The sequence below is a fragment of the Rutilus rutilus genome (assembly GCF_951802725.1).
Source record: "Rutilus rutilus genome assembly, chromosome: 1".
Taxonomy (NCBI): domain Eukaryota; kingdom Metazoa; phylum Chordata; class Actinopteri; order Cypriniformes; family Leuciscidae; genus Rutilus; species Rutilus rutilus.
Genome location: NC_140209.1, coordinates 59,765,151 through 59,789,047, shown reverse-complemented (window position 1 = coordinate 59,789,047; position 23,897 = coordinate 59,765,151). Strand labels below are relative to the sequence as shown.

At 38.8% G+C, this 23,897-nt stretch overlaps 1 protein-coding gene across 1 annotated transcript; it reads left to right on the top strand.

Moving 5' to 3' along the window:
* The first annotated feature begins 19,403 nt into the window (after positions 1–19,403).
* Positions 19,404–23,260, top strand: ppp1r27a (protein phosphatase 1, regulatory subunit 27a). Its single transcript, XM_084435633.1, has 3 exons — positions 19,404–20,151; positions 22,299–22,449; positions 22,812–23,260. The coding sequence occupies exons 1-3, from the start codon at positions 19,734–19,736 to the stop codon at positions 22,930–22,932; spliced, it is 690 nt and encodes a 229-aa protein (XP_084291759.1). The 5' UTR covers positions 19,404–19,733; the 3' UTR covers positions 22,933–23,260.
* Positions 23,261–23,897: the final 637 nt, after the last annotated feature.

Sequence of the window (23,897 nt, the reverse complement as noted above, 5' to 3'; positions counted from 1 at the left end):
TCTGTCATTTGCTGACGGAAAGCATGAACTTACCGTAATAAGCCACATATTGCCGAAAAGCGCATGTTGTCTACTGTCAGGGGTAATTTGAATGGTTTTAATAGTGCAAACGGTTACGGAAATATGAATGCAGCTTGCTGGTATGTGTCGGCGACGACACAGCCGGTTCTAAAGGGTTAATGTAGATTTTCGACAGAATTTAGATTCTGAATGTACTTTTTGTATGTGCCCTAAACTCTGCAATCCAATGAAAATACCTGATTACCTATTCATCACATGTATTCAGAATATGTGCATATAAAGAGTGACAGTTCAATAGCATTGTGTACCATCTTCCCATAACAACAACCCTTTCTATATTGGTGCTGTAGTATGTTGTTATGGGGAGAAGGAGGTGGGAACCGGCGAACATTCAACTAGTTTGATAATAAAATAAACAAATGCAAAATGAAAGTAAAATCGTGGTAGCCCCTCACGGACGACTCTCTCATCCTTCACTGTCGTCGCTCTTCCTTTTATGCTTCCAAAGCTCATCCGTGAGAGATACGAGACCGATACTCAGTAATCACGCCACCGGCCTCGCCGTTCTCTCACGGCCCTCGACCTCGACCTGCTTTCCACAATCATTGAGTCATCAAGTAGCATCTATCTTGTCCCATGTTGCTAACATTGCAAAAAAAAAAAAAAAAGAGAGAGAGAGAGAGAGAGAGAGAGAGAGAGAGAGAGAGAGAGAGAGAATTAGAAGAAGTGCTCCAAATTTATTTAGCTAATATGCGTAAATGTAACCGAGCGCTTCGAACCGGTCTCCTGCGTGGGAGGCATGCGCGCTAGCAAGGACGCTAACATGGCTCTTGAGGCCAGCGCCGTGTGGTTTACACGCACATCTCTTACTGGTAGGGCTGTAGTACTCGAGTCCGGTCTTGGACTCGAGTCCGGACTCGAGACCGTTTTTCTATGGTCTCGGACTTGTCTCGGACTCGCTGGTATTCGGACTCGGACTTGTCTCAGTCTCGGCCACCATGGTCTTGCCAAATATGGCTTTTGGTCTCGACCGAGTCCAGGAGTCTTTATTATGTTCCCAGTAATCACACATACGTCGCCGCGATATTAAAACAAAATATTATTGGAGGGAAAGTGAAACACTGGCCACTTAATAACTATGGGCATTTCGGGTCTTTTTCGTGAGCCGGCTCGTTTCACTCAGCTCACTGCGGCTCTTTTTCGTGAACGGGCTCGTTTCACTCAGCTCACTGAAAAGAGCCGGCTCTTTTGACTCACAAACGGCTCTTTAAAAAATAAATGTTTAAATAAACTCGCTGAAAGTCCACCGCTAGTGCAACGTGAATATTCACATTTTTGATTGTCCATAACACCCCGAAAACTAGCCTGCTTGCCTTGCACATCTAATTAATGGGCAAAGGTTTCCGACTTTTTTTCTTATCTTTCTTTCTTTGCCTATTCCACGAGTGGTAACGTTAGGCTCCAATGACTGGCTGTTTTAAAATATAGCAAATATCGAAACAAAATAACCCAGCTCATAACTTGCAGGTTTGCTTAGTGGCAAACTTTTTTAATTTGATTGCTTCAGCCGCCAACCGCCTGAATTTAATTAAAATATTATTTTTCGTCACGTCATCCGCCCGATCCGCGGTTTATCCGCATCTCTTGTGTGTGTGTGTGTGTGTGTGTGTGTGTGTGTGTGTCTGTGAGTTGGCTCGGCCTTCCCTCATGCAGTTTAATTGGTTGACATCGCGTGTATGATTGACAGGAACAGAATGTGAGGCTGATCAGACAGTCGAAACGAATGTGTGTGCTCCTTTAGGCCTATATAATTATTATTATTATTTTTTTTTTGTTCTTTGAATTTGTCAATTATTTTAAATAAAATTAAAATTATTCATTATTTCATTATTACATAGTGATTTAATTTCTATAGGCTATAGCCTATATTTTTTTAGCAGACTTTTTTTTTCCTGTCCTGGACTCGGTCTTGACTCGGACTCGAACCTTTTTGGACTCGGTCTTGACTTGGACTCGACTAGTCCTGGTCTTGGACTTGTCTTGGACTCGACAAAGGTGGTCTTGACTACAGCCCTACTTACTGGCCTACGTCCGTAACACTCACCCCCCTAAACCTCACTCCCATCCGCGTCATGGCACCAAATGTAACCGGTCCTGCTTGACTCGAACCAGGGTCTCCGGCGTGGGAGGTTGGTGCTCTAACAAGGACGCTAAAGTTGCTAGTGCACCTCTTGAGGCCAGAGGAGTTTTTTTTTTTTTTTTTTTGACAGTGCATATTAATGAACGTACAATAGAAATTGACATAAATACGCCGGATTTAGCACAATGCTAATTTCCATAAAAAAAAAACCATACATAACAACTAATAGACATATAAACCTAAAAAAAAACATTAAAAGTACTTATACTATATAAAGTAATAATTAAAATAATTATTTAAGGTGTGTAAATGCCTGTGCATAGACATCCCAAAGTGCTTGTTATAAATATATAAATCTACCTATCTGTCTACCCATCAAAATCTACCTTTTTACATTTTTGATTGTTATTCAGCCATCTTTTAAGCTGTTTCTTAAATGAAACAAAAGTGGGGCATACTGTTCCAATTTGTGCAGCCTTTAATAGAAAGGACATTTTGTGCAAAAGTAGACTTTCTAAATTATACTTCACATATACTTTTCCCTAAATTATTAAATTTTATAGCATTGGTTACCTTTTATATGTGCTTTGTGAAAGTGAGGTTTGAATCTAGTATAACCCCAAGGTTATAGTGAGGAGTGAGGTTTACACAGCTCTTACTGGCCTACGTCCGTTACATAAACATATTAGCCTCATGCCCATTCCTTTTGCAATATCTCTGCATGAGTAAAATTTGAAGACTTTCTCATGTAACTAAATATTCAAGACTGGGGTACCACAGGTAAAAATGTAAAATGTAAAAAAAAAAAAAAAAACGCTATTGATCGACCACTCATCCGATGTGTGTTCCTCAATGTCTTTGAGGGTTACAACACTGCTCTTGGCACTGTGTTTTAAATGCCCCTTTATCCCCTGTTGCAAAGTGTAAAGCACTAACAAGTGTATATTGCAACATGGCACCTGTTGTGCTGAGTGTTACTCTGATGTATTTTTTTTTTTTCTGGGGCTAAATTAGCTTACCTTGTACTGTGTCCTTTCCACTTCCTGTTTCCTTGCTAAGAACGCACTCATTGGCTGCTGATGGTGTACAAGTAAAACTCACGCCCCCATTGTGCAAGCAACACAGTGACCGTTCAAAGCACCCACATCTTTTTTGGAGTTGGGAACTCAATCCCCACACAAACAATCATACCACCAAAGCTCTCTCAACCCACCCAATGAAGTCAGCCACACACATGCGCCTGCAATGCTTCAAAACAGCTGCGTGGCTCTGCTCAGCACTTCAGGCTATTCGCAAGCTAGCATTCTTCATACCTGCTCAATGTCAGTGTGCCCCGGCTCACATTTGCACAAAACAAACAGCAAGCGCTCAGGAGATTGGTGAGAATCAATCAATAAACACGTCATAAAAAGCTTTGAAGGGAGCATTGTGTGAAGCTCTCTGAGGTGGACAGACTGTATTTGTGGTTTGTTTTGTTTGGATCTAAGGAAAAGAAACAGGGATTTTCGTTCATTCATGAGCTAAGAGTGTTAACCCAGCTACAACCTGTGATGTGTTTTCTTTTGTCACCTGCATAGATCAGCAGTTCAGTGTTCCCCAAAACCATTTTTCCAATGAACATTTGCAAATGTCGTCGCAAAATGATGTGGTTGGAACAACAGCAATTGTGGTTAGAAGAATAGTTTCTTGTTATTATGGCCCGTGAACTTACATAGATCATGCAAAATAAGATGTGATACGATGTTTCATATGTATGGAATAATTGACTCCGGGCCGTTGAATTTCACAGCCTTGTTGTTTTTATAATCGCACACTTACAAACTACTCACATTAAAAAATGTTTTAAAAATAAAGACTGAGAGAATTGTTGGAAGCTTAGTGATGGTGATGTTGAAGTCATGCGACTGTGGTGTAGTTCACTTATAGCACATGTTATGTTCACATATTTCGCTTTTTACATCTGACAATTTTGTATTTAGCCTTCAAAATTCATAAAAGTTGTGTTCATTTGTGAAGATGAAGAACAAAACATGAAAGAATCAAACTTTTGCTGGTCATAGAGCTTATTTTCTGCAATAATATGAAAGTCAATGGAAAAATCATACTGGGTTTTTGTCGAGGGAATGCTTAATTTACGAGTTGGCCTACAACAATTCAACATCACCGAACCTTCAACTGAAATAAAGGAAAACAAAGGAGAACAAAATATTGAAGCTGTCCTCAGATGCCATGTTTGCTATTTACAGCAATATTATTATATTTATTTGATTAATTAGCAGAAGTTATTACTCCACCAACTGCATGACGTAATTAACAACAGTTCTGTTGTTGAATCAATGTGGTTTAAGTGACGAACGTGCGACAAAGTTACTACATTTTCTTGAAACTTGTGAGTAGCTAGTCATGCTGATGTTCCATTATAATGTCTATAACTAGCTAGCTAATCACAACAGTTTCAAGAAACTGTAGCAACTCTGTCCACAAACAAAACCTTACTGTTTAAAGCACTTCAGCAGGGGTAAATGGTCAGAGAAGAAGGGACTTTTGCTTTCAGGGTAAGGAGGGTGAAACCTGTTAGGGTGACCTATTTTTGCTACACTCCATTAATCTGCCATCTGACCTAAAGTGTGCTCCATTATTAACAGCCCCTAGAGAACCTGCTATAGACTGACTTTTAGTTCCAGGAGATCATCCTGCTCTAAATGTTTGGTGAGTTACGTGTTGCATATTTTTTGTATGACATGTAGTGGCTTCAATTCTGCTAGCCCTAAAATGACCTTATTATCAACACGTATCTCCACTAGATAGACAGTTAAAGTTGCTAAAATGGTTTAATTATTTATATCATTTGCACCTTTATTCCACTTATACTACGGTCACACCTCAAGATATTGTTCAGATGTTTTATTTCAAGACATTTGTCAGTTTTTTGTCCTTAAACCTTAGGTTTATGTGAGGCGTTTTCAGATCAAATCTTAAACCTTATGATCTGAACTCAGACACATCGGGGCCGCCCTGAGCCGTCTGGCCAATCAGAGCAGAGTAGCTCACATAAAGAAAGGATTTAGAGAGACTGATTCATCTGACAAGTCGTTTGAGATTCATTGAAAAATAACGTGCAATGTATATCATGAGAAAATGAACTTGTTTTGTTTTTTTGTAAATCTGTTGTAGGAGCCTTTAAAATAGCATAATAGGGGGCACTTTAAGGACCTTTGAAATGGCCTACCTGAAATCATTTGGAGAAGTGGTATGGATGAACATGTAATGCAGTCAAAACCTGCCTGTAACTACCTTATCCGTGTGTTTACCAGGCATAATTGTTCATCTTAAAATGATTCTCATCCAATCAAAATCAAGCATTCAATACCCCTGTAGTATAAGGTAGTCATATTTTTTTTATTTGATTTGGATTTTTATCACGTTTTCCTAGTCATCTCAAAGGAAAAAAGTGTCCCAATCAACCAGGTTCGGTGTCTTGCTCAAGGGCACCTCAGTCGCTTCCTGTCGGTATTGAGAATCGAACCCACAACCTTCGGGATACAATACTTTCTAACCATTAGGCCATGTGCAACCAAAATATTTTGTTCCAAATGTATTAATACTTCAAAAATGATTTTTTATTTTTTGACATGCAACTGGAAACTCAATGGAAAACATGTGCTTGTGGCTTAAAGCATAGCAACTCTGCAGTTTATGGAATAAGATCCATGAGTCTAAACCCGGGCAACCAGAGCCAGGTGTGGAAAAGTCTTGTTTTGCTGAGTGCAAAGCTCAGTTTAAGCCTGGAAACTTCTCACAGAAAGCAGGCCACAGTGGGTCGTGCCAGGGCATTAAAATCTGTCAGCTCTCCAATCTGTTGAAGGCTTTATAGTCTTAGATTCAGCACACCAGCAGAGTAAACAATATTTATATTGTTCTATGGTAAAAAAATAAATAAAAATTACTTAATGCAAATCGTTACAGAAATTGTGATGAAGTTTTTGTCCAAGACCATTATTTTATCATTATCTGGTTGCTAAAAACTTTTCATGCAAGTTTAAATTGGAACTCTATGAACCACACCAGCCTTCAGTATGATTTCTACTGTTACTTCTAGCACATGGTAGCATCAAAAGCAGCTGCTAAAACAAAGTAATGCATGAAAATTCCCGTCATGCGGCATATGGTGAAAGCTGGCTTTCTGAGTAGACGAAGCTTGTGCTAAAGACCACATGCTAGCTTTGTGTGTCCTGTGTCTTTACAGCGGTCACCGCTAGCAGCAGGTGATTAGCCGCTCAATTTAGACGGTGGATTACTGAACCCTGATATAGACATGGGCTATACTTTTTATATTGTTTGGAGGGGTCATGATCTAAACCCCTCTTGCATCCTCGGTAGTGTTTATGGTCCAAAGATCAAAATGAAAATCCACACATTCGTTCTAAAATCTTCTAATGCAGGAAACACATGCACAACCGATTTAAAGCATACTTCATAGGCAACAACTCAGAAGTAATGCTCCTCACACAAAGCGCACATATAGGCCGACAAATTGGTATTGGCATGTTTTTTTTTGCATGCTTTTAAAAATGTGTACTTACTGTAAACTAATCAACTTTTTCAGGCACCTAATTGATGACTGCGATTAAATGAAAATGTATTATAGTTTAAATATATATTAAAATGTGATTTAGTTGAACTTTACTGAAGTTGAACTTTGTTTTTGACCCACTTAAGTACATCTTTATATGTAATTTCATAATTACTTCTATTGTCTTACGGTTAAAGTTACTGCTGAATGAACTGACAAGCATTTATGATAAACTAAAATATACTTTAATGTAATTTCTATTGAAACTTGTGTCATTTATTTAAATATATTTGTAATTACACATGTGTAATTAAGTTACATCAGAATATATTCACTTTAAATATATTCTAATATATTTTAATATATTCACTCTTTATTGAAGAACACACTACAGTTAAAATTATAACCAATAATCAATACAAATCAATTACTTTACATGTGCTTTAGTATGTTAGTCAGCATATTAAAATAATTTGCCATTATTTCAAAGAGAATTTAAAAAATGTACTCAAGTGTTTTAAGAAACAGTCATGAAAGTGTGCTCTCTGTAAGTGCACTTAAGTGGCCCCTTTATTTCAGTAATATGTTATCTGTTATAAGGTTTTTTTTTTTAAGATTTAAACGTACAGTATGGGATTTTTTCTCCACTAGGGGTCGCTAACCTATTTACAATAACAAAGGCGTAGTTTGATGACGCAACATTTGCTAAGAATTATGGATTTTGTCGTCAACGTCAAGCCGACCGATCTAATAATGCATATGGATTACTGAATACATCTATGCTTTTATCATGACTGTGATATGAAGCAGTTCGGGATTGCTAAGAGACAGCTATCAGCTCCACACGCGATGCGAGTCCCGCGGATATAAAAGGAATATGGACATTTCATTCTACCGAACTACACGCAGAATTCAACTCACAGGTCAGTTTATTAGACAAATTAAACTTGTGAGGTAACGCAGCGCTGTTTCACTTGTAACATTACACTAGCACACTAAACTGCATTTGAATGTGTTGAAATGTAGGCTATGTGTTAGTCTGTCTGTATGAGACTAGCAGTAAGCTAGATCAACATTAGAATAACATACAGATCATATTCTAAAATTTTATCATTGTTGAACTATATAACATTAATTAGTTTTATGTAAATGTGCTCACCTGTTTAATAAAGTACATGTAGAAGCGGCCGAAGTCTCGGACGTGGAGCTCTCGTTTATATACTGTCTATGGGAGCTCTCGGCATCTCAAAAACACAGCGCTGATATTGATTCTCGGTTTAGTTCTCCTTTTTTATCCAAAGTCTGCTTGCCATGGTCCATAATGTTTGAACGAAACAACAACAGCGTGCAAATAGACATTGCGAACTACACAGTTGTCCGCGTCAGTTTGGTTACTATCAGAGGGCTCTGGTTCATAGCTCTGGTTGCCATGGCAGCACGAGCGGAAACCAGAGACAACACGGATATGACGGCATTGACGGCGACAAAACGGAAATAAAGACACGAGCCGTTTCTCAATACCAAGTACCGTAAATCCTCTAATAGTGGCCTGTATTCCATTAGTGGCCGGGTCTCTAACATTGGCCGGTCTCGCTGTTGGCGGAGGTAAATAAAGGCCGGTCTCTAATAGTGGCCGGGGCTATTATTGGATACAACGTTTTTCTGGGCAGGCCACAACATTATGCTTGTGATAGTAACATGCAAATACCACAGGGGGGCAATGTTTGCTAATGAATCCAAGCCATAGCTATGGTAGCCTGGTTATGTCAATCACTTCGCTCTTGACTCGCACGTGAGAATTCAGTCACCGGTAGGCTAATGTTGTTTACCATGGCAGCTGCGGAGCCAAAGAGGATTTTTGGTGAAAATCTATTTTTTTAACCCCCTGGGATCGACAATCGCACTGGCGCGATAGGCTCGCTTTTTTCTTAAGTGCAAACGAGTTTCAAAATACTCTGTTGACTTTGATCTCTTAATTACGGAGAGCGCACGTTATTCAAACGCAAATAATCTAAGGCGATCCACGCAAACCTGAACACCCACAATCAGCTGGATAACACACATCTATCTAAGTAATAATAATCCTGGAAAATTTACCTCAGAAGTGCTTGGAAGTATTATTTCGAGGAGCAACGGATCCAGCTGAGAAATAGGTCAGTTCTATTTGCTTTGTTCTAATCGCAATAGTGTCTGTAAGTTACACGCAAAAAGACACGCGTTTCTAGTGTGTGAATGAATGAATGAAATCAATGAATGCACAGATGCGTGCTGTTGTGGAGCTAACGTTACTACTGCTGGAACAAATACTGTTTCAAAATGAGTCATTGCTTTTCACAAAAAATATTATTTATATTATATTTATTTGTTGTTAATGTTCTGTATGCATACCATAATGTTATATGGTAACTAACTGTACGTTTTCAATAAATTAACCTAGTATTTTATAGGTTAAAATAGACACAAAATCTCGTTTTTATTCATTCTACTGGTAGTCCGTTTTGCTCAAATACAAATAAAGGCCTGTCTCTAATTATGGCCTCCTTCCAATAAAGGCCTGGGCCGCGATGCGCTTGAGTAAAATAAAGGCCCGGGCCTTTATTAGAGGATTTACGGTACGCAAAGTTCGGACTTGAGTCCTTGGTAGTTCGGACTGACAAGTTCGACTCAGGAGAACGAACTCCCGAGGACGGGAGGACACAAGTCCGATAATTCTGAAATGGAACAGCAGCGTACTTGATAGTGTCACTCATGCAGCTCGCTCTGGCTACTCCGGTTATCTCTTTATAGCCTAGGCTATACAAAATATGTTATAAACCACCTTTGCCTCTTTTCATTTTCATTTAAATAAAACTTTAACATAATGGCCACACAAATGTGGTTCAGGCAACGCAATTGATTATCTTAACTGCATATTTACAACAACACGAAATATAAAGCACAACCCTGACTCTTTGTTTTCATTTTAAAAATATGATGAATAAAAACATTATAATATTGATCATTAAAACGAACATTTAGCAAAAAGAGACAGGGTTGTGTCATATGTATATACAGTGAAGAGAATGTAGGCAACATGTAGGCTATAATAAAATATTTTATGTTTTAAATATATAAAATAAAATGGCATAACCTTTTTTTTGTTAAATGTCAGTTTTAATGATCAATAATAGCCATTCTAAAAGTATAAGTTGCCTAAAAAGTATAAGAAGCTATACAATAATAAAGCAAACGATTCAGTCAAACATAAGTCAGCTCTCTAGGCTACATCGTTAAAGTTAAATAGACTAACGTTAAATAGAGTTATGAAACTTCACTTTGCCCTCAGCTAAAACGTTTTGCCAGGGAACAAATTATACATTAATGAGACAAATAAAATAAATAAATCGCCTGTTGGATATACAGAAGACGATTTATATCTCATGTTAAACCACTAGACTAGAGACATCCGAGCCAGCGGCAAGTCAGCAGCAGCAGCTGAGGAAAGATTGTTCTCGGCGGGGTACGAGCGCCGCGCGTCCGATTGCCTGGTTCTCACAACTCCGAAAACGTCATATCAAATTTTCAAATAGGTGCTATCTTTATAAATAAACCAAAGATTTGAGCTTTAAACAACTACATTCTCGCCTGAAATACTCTTAAAACTACATTTCATGACACAATTATAGCAGTATTTTTAAATTACATGGGGTTTCTCCTCTGCTATTGACGCTTGCTGGTTGGTGTGCGATGCATTCTGGGATACCTGGCTGTCTCGAGTTCGCACAAGTCACCTCTCGATGCATCCTCGGTAAAAGGGGCGGATCAAGAACACATCCGGGGATTCGAACTGGACTTGGCTAGATGTGAACTTTGAATTGGAACAGTACTAGGGCAGCGACTGATGACGTTTCACAAGTCCACAAGAACACAAGTACAGACAAGTTCGCATATTGAGAAACGGCTACGGTCCGTGTCTTCGAATTAAAATATGAATTTCTCTGGATTTAGAAGTTAATTGGAACTGTCGGGATAATGTAAATACACAACTTTAAAAAATATATAACATAGATATAGTGATTTTTTATATTTTTAAAGCAAAAAAAATACATATTGTGCCTTTAAAGTAGCCTACACTACAAGTGCATATTCAGTACAATTAAGCACACTTCTTTTTCACAAGGGTCGGTACCCTTTGGAGTATCCTTAAAGGAATAATTTACCCAAAAAATGTAACTATCCAATAATTTACTCATCGTCAAGCCATTCTGGCTGTATATGACATTCTTCTTTCAGCTGAACACAATCGGAGTTATATTAAATAATATCCTAGCTCCTCCCAGTTTTGTAATGGCATTCCCAGACAGCAGTATAGTGTCGGCCCAGATCTGGCCACATTTGGTACATGTGGATTAACCACGTGCCAGATGTGGGCAGGATCTGGGCCGACACTTTATTGCTGTCTGGGATGTGTTCGGCTGAAAGAACAAAGTCATATACACCTAGGATACACCTAGTAAATTATTGGATAATTTTTATTTTTGGGTGAACCATTCCTTTAACCCCCAGTATACTTTCTACACTTCAGGTATACTAAGACCTTTCAAAATTGACCATGAACGTGGATGAAGTTGAAACGAGAGATTATACGCAGAACAAATGCCTGTAGTCTTAGCTGTGCTTGAACAGGACTGTGTTTGTTTGTCAACCCATGGTCAACAGCAGTACACCTAATACTGGCTACCTGACAGCCGTAACATCAGCCCATCTATGGTAAAGCACTGAGCATGTAGCAAATCTAACGCATGACAGCAGGACTGACACTGCAGCCAAAGAGGCAGAGAGGTCAAATACCAGACCTCTCATAAATGGACAGCTTTTCAAAGTGAAAGCACTACATAAATTCTCCACATGAAGACACAGTAAACAAAATTATGAGTGAGTGTGGCAGATGCTACAGTAAATGAGGTTAACAGTTTTATTTATTGGTGAACTAGCAACCTTCTAATTACTAGGCCTTAGCTTTAACCCATGCACCACGCCATCTCATAATGTTACATGGGTGTCATAAAGCACAAGCTATACTGTGAGCACATGTTCATTTAATAAATGTTCGGTGTCATTACACAAAATGAGTAAGTATGGAAATTGTATGTAGTTAATGCAGCAGATTTCCACCCCTTTATTAAATATTTTGGCTTTGATAGCACATTCAACTACCAATAGTGTGATTTTAAAGTATAGTAAAGTAAATGTGAATCATGCTCCTAATGTGCACCGTTTTTTGATGGACATAAAAAAAAAAAAAAATCTTGGTATAATATTATATTGATATTAACTGATATGTTTGTCTTCTTTTTTCTTTTTCTTTTTTTTACCAAATTTAACTTGCAGAAATTACTTTTGTATGGGGGGGTTTAGGGCTGATCAGCCAACATTTGTATGTGGGGCCCATATGGGTATGAAATGGGCTGAGAAATGGGCCCCATGTAGGATTGTCCACGGGTTAAATAATGGTCCCATGTTAATTGCCCAGATGAATTTCATGTATGATTGCACTTGGTAATAGGTGGGACCCAAGTGGGCAACATGCACAAGACCCATCTCGGTCCCAGCTTTAACCCACTTGACATTTGTATGTGGGGCCTATGTAGGTTTGAAATGGGCTGACAAATGGACTCTGTATGGGATTGTCTGCGGGTTGAATTTTGAGCATAATTTCTCCAGTCTTCAGTAGTACATGAATAAATCATTCTAATATGATGATTTGATGCTTAACATTTCTGATTATTATCAATGTTAAAAACAGTTGTGCTGCTTCATAGTTTTGTGGAAACCGTGATGCATTTTCTTTCAGGATATTTGATAAATGTAAAATGTAATATTTGAAATATAAATCTTATTACAAGTGTCTTTACTGTCATTTTTGCTCAATTGAATGCATCCTTGTTGAATAAAAATATATATATAAAAAAAAAAAACCAATCTCATTGATTCCAAACTTTTGAATGGTATAGTTTACTCCAACCTTACAGTTTCTCTCATTGAATATCCTGTGTAGGGAAATACAATGGGTTTCGAATGGCATTTAATGTCAATATTTAACCTGAAAAAAGTACAGAAAACCCCCCAGATTGTGTCTATGTCAGGATTCTGTAACGTGTGTTTTAGTCTAGTGACAGTGAGAGAGACTCAAGACTAGAGCGATACACTGTGCACGTTTAGTCTAGGAGTTCTCTGTTCTGAAGTGTGTATCACGTACACTCTAGAGCAGAGTGTGGGTATGGCTGCTTGTACTATTTATAAAATGCTTTATTTGTGATGTTGACCTGTATAACGTGAGAGGTCGCATCATGTTGGCACATATCCAAGGGTGATGCAATGCACCAAGAAACAACCCCGTCTAGCCAACCATGTTCATTTTCTCCTCAACTGTGGGCCAATCTCTGTTGCACTGCCATAAATTATAGTGTGCAATATGATAGTCAGGGTAAAAACAGCTACCCCTGACTGTGAAAATTTAATTATCTCCACCTCAATAATATCTCTGTCTAGACTTCAGCTCTGACCAATTCAAACTAGGGCTGTGCAAATACAATCAGTTCTTATTATTATCATATTTTTGAGCAAAACTGCAATACATTTTCTCAGGATTCTTTGATGAATGGAAAGTTCAAAAGAGCAGCATTTATTTGAAGTAAAAATATTTTCAAAAATCTTGGTGTGTTCACAAATGACATGAACAACGCAAAAGAGATGGATCCCACAAATTCACTGACATTCAATCCAATTATATTGCAATGTAAATGATGTATAGTGTGACGTATTGCAGGGCTCTAAATGAACTTTTTTACTTGGGAGCACTGGTGTTCCCAACTTCAAAAATTAGTAGCACCAGCAAAAAGTTAGGAGCACCACCAAAAATTAAGGAGCACCACAAATCATACATTAACAGATTTATTTTATTTAAAAACAACACCAACAATCAGTGGGGCTTTACACATCCTGTGGCCAGGATTTGAAATTTGGTCTTCTGGCTCTATATTATCTCACCCCGATGATATTGGCACATGATTTGTCATTTGCATATGTCATGTTAATCACAACTTTTCATGAGCTGCAACATAGGTTTAAATTTAGTGAAGGCAAGCTCTTGTTTGGCGATTGTGTATGCCATGTTAAATTTGACATTTAGCTCTGCCAGTAGAGCAGAATGACCGGTGTGGTGAAGTGATAAGTCACAGCTTAGGACCCCAATAGTATGCCTGATCTAAAGCTGTTCTCGCGATTCTTAATGTAATCAATCAAACTTTAATAAATGTAATAATCTTTTATTTTTATCTTGATTATTTAGTTTAAGTGAAAGAAATTGCATTTTTAGGTATGTTTTGCAACATTAATTGTTATTAAGCAATAAGGCATAATTACAAGCATGTCATGTCAATTAATTCTTAAACAGAATTATGCTTAAGTATCATATTTGTTATCAAAGTTTTTATCGAACAATATCGTAGATGGTGAAAAAACCCCGTTAAGAACGAGAAATGTTTAATTTCACAATCTATAGCTTCGGTTATATACTAGTATATGAAATATATAAGTTAAAAGATATTAAAGCAGAACTTGGCAACTCTAGCGAACTCTAGTCACTTCTTCGCTGATTTTCCCTTTTGTTGCCGCATGTTTTGTGCTTGGCACTCTCTCCGCGTTTAACCAAGCTCTCGCGCTTAAAATGTATTGATTCAGTTGCAAACGCTGTGTTACCTGCAAACTCTGTCCCACAAAGATTTACTTTCAGATGGTGGATCCACATTAACCACATCACCAACTCCAGGATTATTTGTGACTTTAGGTGACGGCTTACAAAATAAATCTGTCAGCGTTCGTTTCATCTTCTCTCTTATTCAGCCTTTTAAATCTCACGTGGTAGTCAGCTCCCTGTCACGTGACAACGGAGCGCAGTGAAAGGGAGAGGGAGTGATTGACAGCTAATATTAACCAATCTAAAATCTGCTTTAAAGTTAAGAACGTAAGGATGAAGTTTGATTGGTTATGTAACGTTGGATAGAATGATGGTCCGGCCACAGCATTTCAGCACACATAAGGTACACACTGTGCAGTAATTTGCAAACATTTTGTAGAGAAATGAAAACAGGTCGCACCACAACCATTATTTGCACTCGCACATTATGCTCCCAAATATTATGCATATTTGCTCCCAAATATGGTTTTAGGTCGCACAGATAAAATTTCAGGAGCATATGCGACCAAAATGGTCGCAATTTCGAGCCTTGTATTGCGATGTGTATCATATCGTATCATCGAATTAATTCATCCTCAAAGGTGTTAACATCAAGACACCCCAGTACCTGATATTTGATTGCGTGCTGGTCGTGTCCTGTTCAGGTCATAATAGTGTTGAATATATGAGCGGAGAAGAGAGAGAGCGGATTATGTCCTTGCTATTTCTCTTGGCTGCACTACACCTCTTGTGAAATGCTGCTGGCTGAAACTGAGGCCTTTGAAATCCAGAAGGAAGCAGCTCAGGCACTCCTGGAGGTCTCAATGATCATAAGCAGACAGCTGCAGTGCTGTGGGTCAGACCTAAGGATCAGAGGATGGTGAAAAGACACAAATGACTGCTCATACCACAGAAAAGCTATGTGCGAGCCGCCACGTACATCAGTCTGACCTTTTCAAGTTCTTTAAGGTCAAGAAGATGAAATCACTAATTAGGTTTGCCCAGGATTTCATGGAAAATTACACAAATATCAATGTAATGACAGTATATTGGACTGAATGTGGGGGATTTCTAATTCGTTGAAAAAAAATGTTGTGATGTGTCAAAAGGGGTTGAACAGACCCAGCAGCAGTTTAGAACGGTGATTAACTTACCTGTACAATAAGTTGTGTAAAACGTGTATTCAAGGCCATGAATGATCAGCGACTAGTCAACATCAAGCTTAAAGCTTCATGGCAGACAGAGGATGAGCAGTAAGCTGTGAGAAATATAGGTTAAGGCTTATTTGTTCATCAATGACGCCAGGGGCGTATCCCCCTTGGTCCTTTCGCGATCTCAGTCCGGGGGCTGGGGGCGTATCCCCCTTAGTCCTTCGCGATCTTATTCCGGAGGCTGGGGGCGTATCCCCCTTGGTCCTTTTGCGATTTCATTCCGGGGGCTGGGGGCGTATCCTCCTTGGTCCTTTTGCAATTTCATTCCGGGGGCTGGGGGCGTATCCCCCTTTGTCCTTTTGCGATTTCATTCCGGGGGCTGGGGGCGAATCCTCCTTGGTCCTTTCGCGATCTCATTCCGGAGGCTGGGGGCGTATCCCCCTTGGTCCTGTCGCAATCTCATTCTGGAAGCTGGCGGCATATCCCCCTTGGTCCTTTCGTGATCTCATTCCGGAGGCTGGGGGCGTATCCCCCTTGGTCCTTTTGCGATCTCATTCTGGAAGCTGGGGCATATCCCCCTTGGTCCTGTCGCGATCTCATTCCGGAGGCTGGGGGTGTATCCCCCTTGGTCCTTTCGTGATCTCATTCCGGAGGCTGGGGGCGTATCCCCCTTGGTCCTTTTGCGATTTCATTCCGGGGGCTGGGGGCGTTTCCTCCTTGGTCCTTTCGCGATCTCATTCCGGAGGCTGGGGGCGTATCCTCCTTGGTCCTTTCGCGATCTCATTCCGGAGGCTGGGGGTGTATCCCCCTTGGTCCTTTTGCGATTTCATTCCGGGGGCTGGGGGCGTATCCTCCTTGGTCCTTTCGCGATCTCATTCTGGAAGCTGGGGGCATATCCCCCTTGGTACTGTCGCGATCTCATTCTGGAAGCTGGGGGCATATCCCCCTTGGTCCTGTCGCGATCTCATTCCGGAGGCTGGGGGCGTATCCCCCTTGGTCCTTTCGGGGACTTGATATAAATGTTGACTGAAAGAAAGTTAAATGTATCTCAACAGTAAATATTGACAAACTATAAATTATTCCATTAAGCAAGTGGAAAATAGTGTTTTTTATTAATTCTTTTTTTATTATAATATTTTTCATAAAATAATTCAACCATATTATCAAAAAATAAATTCCTCATTTAGGATGGCTAAAGCAGCATCTTAGCTGTATATGTCCCATATCAAGACATACAGAAATAGAACTGAAATTGAAAAGAACTGCTGTTTGTGTTGTGTCCCTGCACCATATGACCTACTTGGTTCAATAGTGAGGGTGGTGTTAAATTTAGCAGGCCTGATTTACAGCCCTGTGACCAAACACATGACAGCATCAAGGCACAGTACACAGCCCATGTTTTGATGCTTGTCTGATCATTATGTCTCAATAAAGTATTGAGCTTTCATGTGCTTTTCTGGTAAATCATATCATGCTTTGTGTTTTTCCTCTGTGTGGAAAACATTGAGCAATGATAACTTTAATTTAACAAAAAGGTTGCAGCGCCAGCATATACAACTGTGACCTTAAAATTAGTATGACTGCCTTGTCAATCTATTATATGCATACTGGAATATCCATTCAAAACACATGAGTATAGCTTCTAGCTAAAACCTTGATTTCTTTTAATGAGAGTAAATGTTTTCATTAGACACTATTTTGATATAATTTTGCTTGTAATCTTGTAATCATTTCTCAGAGAATGTTAAGTCATATCTAACATTTCAATTGCTTTTATGTTTATCAAAATTAAGATCTCACACTACCTAAATAAATAAATAGTATTAAGTTATTCATATTTTAAAAAATAAATTAAAAATATATTCAATGTAGTAAATATATGAATCTTAAAAAGTAACACTACTGCCAGAGTTGGAGATAACGCATTACAGTAACGTTACATATTCAGATTACTACCAAGTGAAGTAACACATTACTTTTAAATTTACAACAAAATACCTGAGTTACTTTTTCAAACAATTAACGCAAGTTACTTTGTTTTTCCATTTACTGTCTGACTACTCTCCTTTCCCCATGTTGAGAGAAATTGTAAGTGCAGAGGCGTTGTGTGTGAACATGATGGTTACTGTAGCTCTAAATGTGAGCATGCATTTCCTCATCTCACTCGCACAAAACACAATCACTATTCCTCAAAATGAATTAAATCAGTGAAATGGAAACTCATAATATTACGCAATAATTGTATATGTTAAATTACACAAATATACTGTATGTATTTAATCTCACTTTATTAACCAATGTTTTTTTTTACAGCTGACCAACATGCAAAGGACTTTGGATAAACATCACATCTGTGTTTCCTTTTTTTTTTTTTTTTTTTGCCTAAGTATGTGTGTTGAAGTTTTTCTGAATTCATAACCGCATACTAGCATACTCTTACTATTTCTGCCATAGAAAGATATGGTAAATGTACTATGAGTAGTATACTATTATGCGGTTCTGAATTCAGCGTTTCTTCTCCTGCGTCCAATTCTTCTGCGATTCAGAATGGCAGCACAGCTGAAAGCTTTGAGCGGCGCCCTCTACTGTACAGCCGTGAAATTGCATTTCCTTCACCCTTAGTCTTATTTATTTTATTTTTGGTGTGAAAGGGCAAAAATACAACAAACAAGCCAAGCCTAGGTGAGAAAAGTAACGCAAAAGTAATATAATGTATTACACAATTAGTTACTTTATTAAGGAGTAACGCAATATTGTAAAGCATTACTTTTAAAAGTAACGTTCCTCAACACCAATTACTACTATGTGCCAGCAAAAGGAAGAGATTTACTTTGTGCTTTTTTTCAACACCATCATCATTCATCGTGCTTAATTTTTGTTTCACAACCACTATGTGAACTCTGTTACCCTAACTGTAAACCCTAACAAACTGTAAAACTGTTTGCGATTTTTAGCTAATTTCCCTGAATTTAAGTAGACATTATAAGTAGCTAGAACATCAGAACAACAAAATGGCTAAAGAAAATGTATTTAATTATTTTGTCAACAGCGTAACATGACAATGGCAACATGATTAATGTAGTATGTTCAGATTACATTCACATTACACAGATTCATACTACGTATATAAAACATATTTTTTTAGTGGTTGCTAAGTTATTCCAAAGAACTCAGAGAGTATGTGATTTCAGACACAGCCAATGTCTAGACCGTACACAATCTACGTGGCGCGTCCGTAGCCAATAAAACCATTCACACCCCTTGAAGGCGCAAGATTTTTGTCTGATGGGGTTGGTGACATTTCAAATAATGCATTTATCAATCATTTGAATGCTATCTTGTAATAACACAATTTTTCCGTGTAGACACGTCAATCCAAAATAACTTGGTCTGTTGTGGCAGTTCTCAGGAAACAGTGCACAGTGTTCTCTAAGCTGGATATCTAAAAACCTACTGAGTAACATGATTTAAATGTTATAGAAAGATCACACGTCTCTTGCTGGTCTTAGACTGTATCTCCTGTCATAAAACGTTCATTCCCTTCAGCTGTTGCCCATGTGTTCAATCACGCTCATTTATGTGGTAAACACATATTGTCCAAGTTTTTCGAAAGAGACCCTGCAGGCTGCCCATTGGTGCTGTCATTGATATTTATTAGGGGGTGGCGTTGAAGCTTGATGTGCTTGTGAAAGTACAGTGGGAACCTGGGAGGAGTTACACCACAGTCACTCGATACAGGGGATGACATCCCCAAAATAACCCTACAAAGGGTATATAGGGATCTGCTTCAACCTTCACTGTCAGAAGAGCAGACTGTGCACACCGTGCAATAAAGTTAATGAAACTAGTAGTGATGATGGGACAGATAAATTAACAAAACTTGACCATAAAAGCAAATCCACCCAAAACGGAACAGATTCCTCTGGAAAAGTGACCATTATTTCAGACCTGAAGCGGATTGTGGTTGTTTTAAAAACGGAAGACGGTGTGAACCCAAAGTGTTGAGGTTCAAGATCCCCCCCAAAAAGGATTTTACTCTAACGTGGAGCTTGATTTGAGGCATTTTGAGTTCTTTGTCCTCCTCTTGAGCCTAGAGCCGAGGGGGGAGGCAGAGCCGTGGCGTCTGCGGGAATGAAGTACAGCTACCAGTATCCGGTGTCACAGTACACACGCTCCAACACGCACTACACATCCAGTCATTACACACCTTCACCTTACTCCAGCAGCTCGTATTCGCCCAGCTACTACAGTGCCACGAAGTTGAGCCCTACGACACTCCACACGCCATCATACTACACTCCACCAGCTTACACACCTGCGTACAAGCCCACCTCCACTTACACCTCCATCTATAGCAAGCCATCACGGCAGAGCAGTTCAGCCCGGACAGGTGTACAGCTTACTCCTACTGTAACCCTCAAACCCGCCCGTGCCGTGCGCTTCACAAACGATGTTGTGTTCCAGGATTTAGTCCGGCACAGTGAGCTGGAACAGATCGGCCGGTTTATGAGGGCGAGGAAAGTGCGTCTGGACACCATCTTCCATTCTGGTGAGTGAACCTTACCAAATCTACAACTTATTTTAGAGGTGCTAAGATTTTATTGTGCTAAGATTAAGCAAACCATTAATTTCCTGAAGAGTGTGAAGGCATCGGCTTTATGGCATGTTTGAAACATAGATCAAACATAGCGGTCTAACATGTCAACTTTTGGTTCAACCAATGGTAGGAAGTTGGGGCAGGCGAATGGGGGCCTTCAATTTTTTTTTTTTTTTTTTTTTTTATTGCCATCTTGCTCTGATCAAAGTTATTTGAAGTCATAATTATGACAAATAAACTCATAAATACAAACTTTTCAAGAGGACTTGAATGGACACATCTGTTTGTAGACACTGTAATGACAAAAAAATATGATACTCCATTGATGTCTATTCAGAAGTAGCTGAGTATCAAAAAGAAAAAGATGTTTCACAAAAATGCATTAAAGCATGTGCAAACCAGCTTGTCACAGGGAAAGTAACCTTAAAAGGATGAGTTTGTACTCTTAAAATTTGCATATTAGTACCTAATAGTATGTACCCTTAAGGTAATACTATGAAGTTTTAATGGGTAAATAAGCACAAAAAAAAAAAAGAGTGAATAGCATTGTAGGATGGTTCATCAGTGATGGATTTTGTTGGCTTATATTTTTCTCTGTTTACTTCAGGGACTTTTTTGTATATGTGTTTATGGTTATTTCTCTGATGATTGGTCAAAAACAATTCACCAGAACTGATTGCCTATTAAACAATGGTGAAAAAAACAGATTTCCTTGACTATACGCACCAGCAGAGCAAATGGTATTAAAGAGACTTCACCCTAAAATGAAAAATAAATATATCCGGGACGTGTCGCATGGGATCATTCTCTGATACTTTTGTGTCTTTTTAAAAAAAAAAGCTTGATGCTGGTCGCTATTCACTGCCATTAATATGGACGAGCGCGAGTGGGACTTTTTTTTTTTTTTACACTTTGTGGTCCATAAAAGAAAGAAGGGCATACAGCACTAGAACAACACCAGGATGAGTAAATTATGACTTAATTCTCATTTTTAGGTGAACTATCGCTTTAAAGGGATACTCCACTTTTTTCGGAAATAAGCTCATTTTACATCTCCCCCAGAGTTAAACAGTTGAGTTTTACCGTTTTAGAATCCATTCAGCCGAACTCCGAGTCTGACGGTACCACTTTTAGCATAGCTTAGCACAGATCATTGATTCTGATGAGTCCAGTAGCATTTCTTTCAAAATGACCAAAGAGTTTCAATATTTTTCCTATTTAAAACTTGACTCTTCTGTAGTTAAACCGTGTACTAAGATCGACGGAAAATGAAAAGTTGCGATTTTCTAAGCCTATATGGCTAGGAACTACTCTCATTCCAGCGTAATAATCAAGGAACTGTGCGGCTGTACCATGGGTGCAGCAGGCGTAATGATATGACGCAGCGCCTGAAAATAGTCCCCAGCTCGGTAACTTCTTCCAACGTGACCGGGACTAAGTTTGTCTAACCTATTAGACCTATTTTCAGGCGCTGCGTCATATCATTACGCCTGCTGCACTCATGGTACAGCCGCACAGTTCCTTGATTATTACGCCGGAATGAGAGTAGTTCCTAGCCATATTTATAGGCTTAGAAAATCGCAACTTTTCATTTTCCGTCGATCTTAGTACACGGTTTAACTACAGAAGAGTCAAGTTTTAAATAGGAAAAATATTGAAACTCTTTGGTCATTTTGAAAGAAATGCTACTGGACTCATCAGAATCAATGATCTGTGCTAAGCTATGCTAAAAGTGGTACCGTCAGACCCGGAGTTCGGCTGAATGGATTCTAAAACGGTAAAACTCAACTGTTTAACTCTGGGGGAGATGTAAAATGAGCATATTTCCGAAAAAAGTGGAGTATCCCTTTAAGATGAAAGGGAACGTTAACAAATTGCTCTCAACTTCTTGGGAAAAAATATGTTTGCCAACTAATGGAAGATGGAGGATTTTGGGAATATTTTGCCATTCCGTTTGGTGCCGCTTGTGGTGCAGAAATAGCACAATGAACTTAATACATGGTTCTTCATGTGTCTGTTTAGGGAGAATTAGTATAATTCCATATTTCCAATTCCAAACCATACCAAGACCTGATTTGTATTTTTCTTCATCTTCTCAGGAATGGCAGCACTCCATGAAGCCGTTCTCTCAGGAAACCTGGAGTGTGTGAAGCTCCTTATAAAGTACGGAGCTGACGTTCATCAGAGGGATGAGAACGGATGGACACCACTGCATATGGCGTGCAGCGACGGTTACCCTGAGATTGCACGGTGAGAGCAAGTTCACACAAGCAACACCAAAAACCGTCTGAAAACAAATTGGTATTGCATTAGATTACACTGTGCTTGCAAAAACAAATGTATTTCAATGACAAAATCACTCATACATCAACACATACATTAACTGTAATTAACATTAATTAACATAATTAACATTAACATACATGCACTAAACATAAACAATGAACCATGGCAATGAATGGACAGTTTAACTCTACTATAACTATACCATACAGTACGATAAGAGGTACTGTTATCACAATACTGAAGTGTACTTGTTTTCCAGAGGGGGTATAGTATCAGATTTGCTCAATTATTTGTATTAAAATGTAAAATATAATTTTCTTCTCTAGGTACCTTCTCTCTCTGGGTGCCAGTGTGGAAGCAGAGAATGAAAATGGGGAGAAACCAGCAGATCTCATCGACCCAGACTGTAAAGATCTGCTCAAACTCTTCGAGACAGGCTGTGTTTGAGGGCTGAGCCGCAGAAGAACTGAGGAACAAACGCTAGAATTTATGATCACTGTCCTGAGCTTCTCATTTTGTGTGGTTGAACGTTCTCCTGGATATTCATCTTCTTTTCTTTTTTTTTCTTTTTTTTTTTTGGCTTTTAGCTGTAGATGCGACTTTAGTACAAGGCTACAGAGGAACAACAAACAGTACATATCTGTTAGCTTTGAAAGTCAATACACTGCCATTCACAGCCCATTTTGTTTCTGTAATCTTAAGTATTTCTGAGTGTAACATGATATTCAACAAGATGAAAATTTGTGATTTTATCCATTGGGAATAGATTGGATTATGAAAAGTCGGTGTTACATACCAGATTGTCAGAAGGTTTGAGTGGAGAGGATGAAAAAGGAAGAGAGATTTCTAATGGTAGACATTTAGTTGAGGCTAAGCAAGTTATTATATTTTAATAAAAGATTACAAGGACAAATATTTTTCTCTGGAATGACACAATAATGCCAGGACTGTATATGTAAAGATGCATGTGTATGTGAACTACACAGGAGCACCATACATTTGCACAAACCAGCATCTCTCAGTGTTTACAGATCTTTTCTGAATGCCATCTGCAGTCGTGTTCATTTTCATTGCTGTGTTAAACATATATTGTACCAGGGGTCCCTTTGACATGCTCATGATTGTTAACAGTTTCACAAAAGAGATATTTTATGTGACAAGGGATTCAATCCTGTTGATGTAAAGAGTACTGCACTCCCGAGATGGGCCGCTGTGCTGTCTGTCTGCTGGGCAGCGGGAGCGCACACTGAAAACCTGCAGAAACACTGAGGGTTCGTGCACTACTGTTAAACCTGAGGGCACTGCTGACATTTTGAATGTCTCTTGTCAAAGTCTTATCTTTATCTTATTTTTTACAATGTTTTCGTAAATAAATCTGCTTTTTATACAAATATTGAGTTGTTTTTACATCA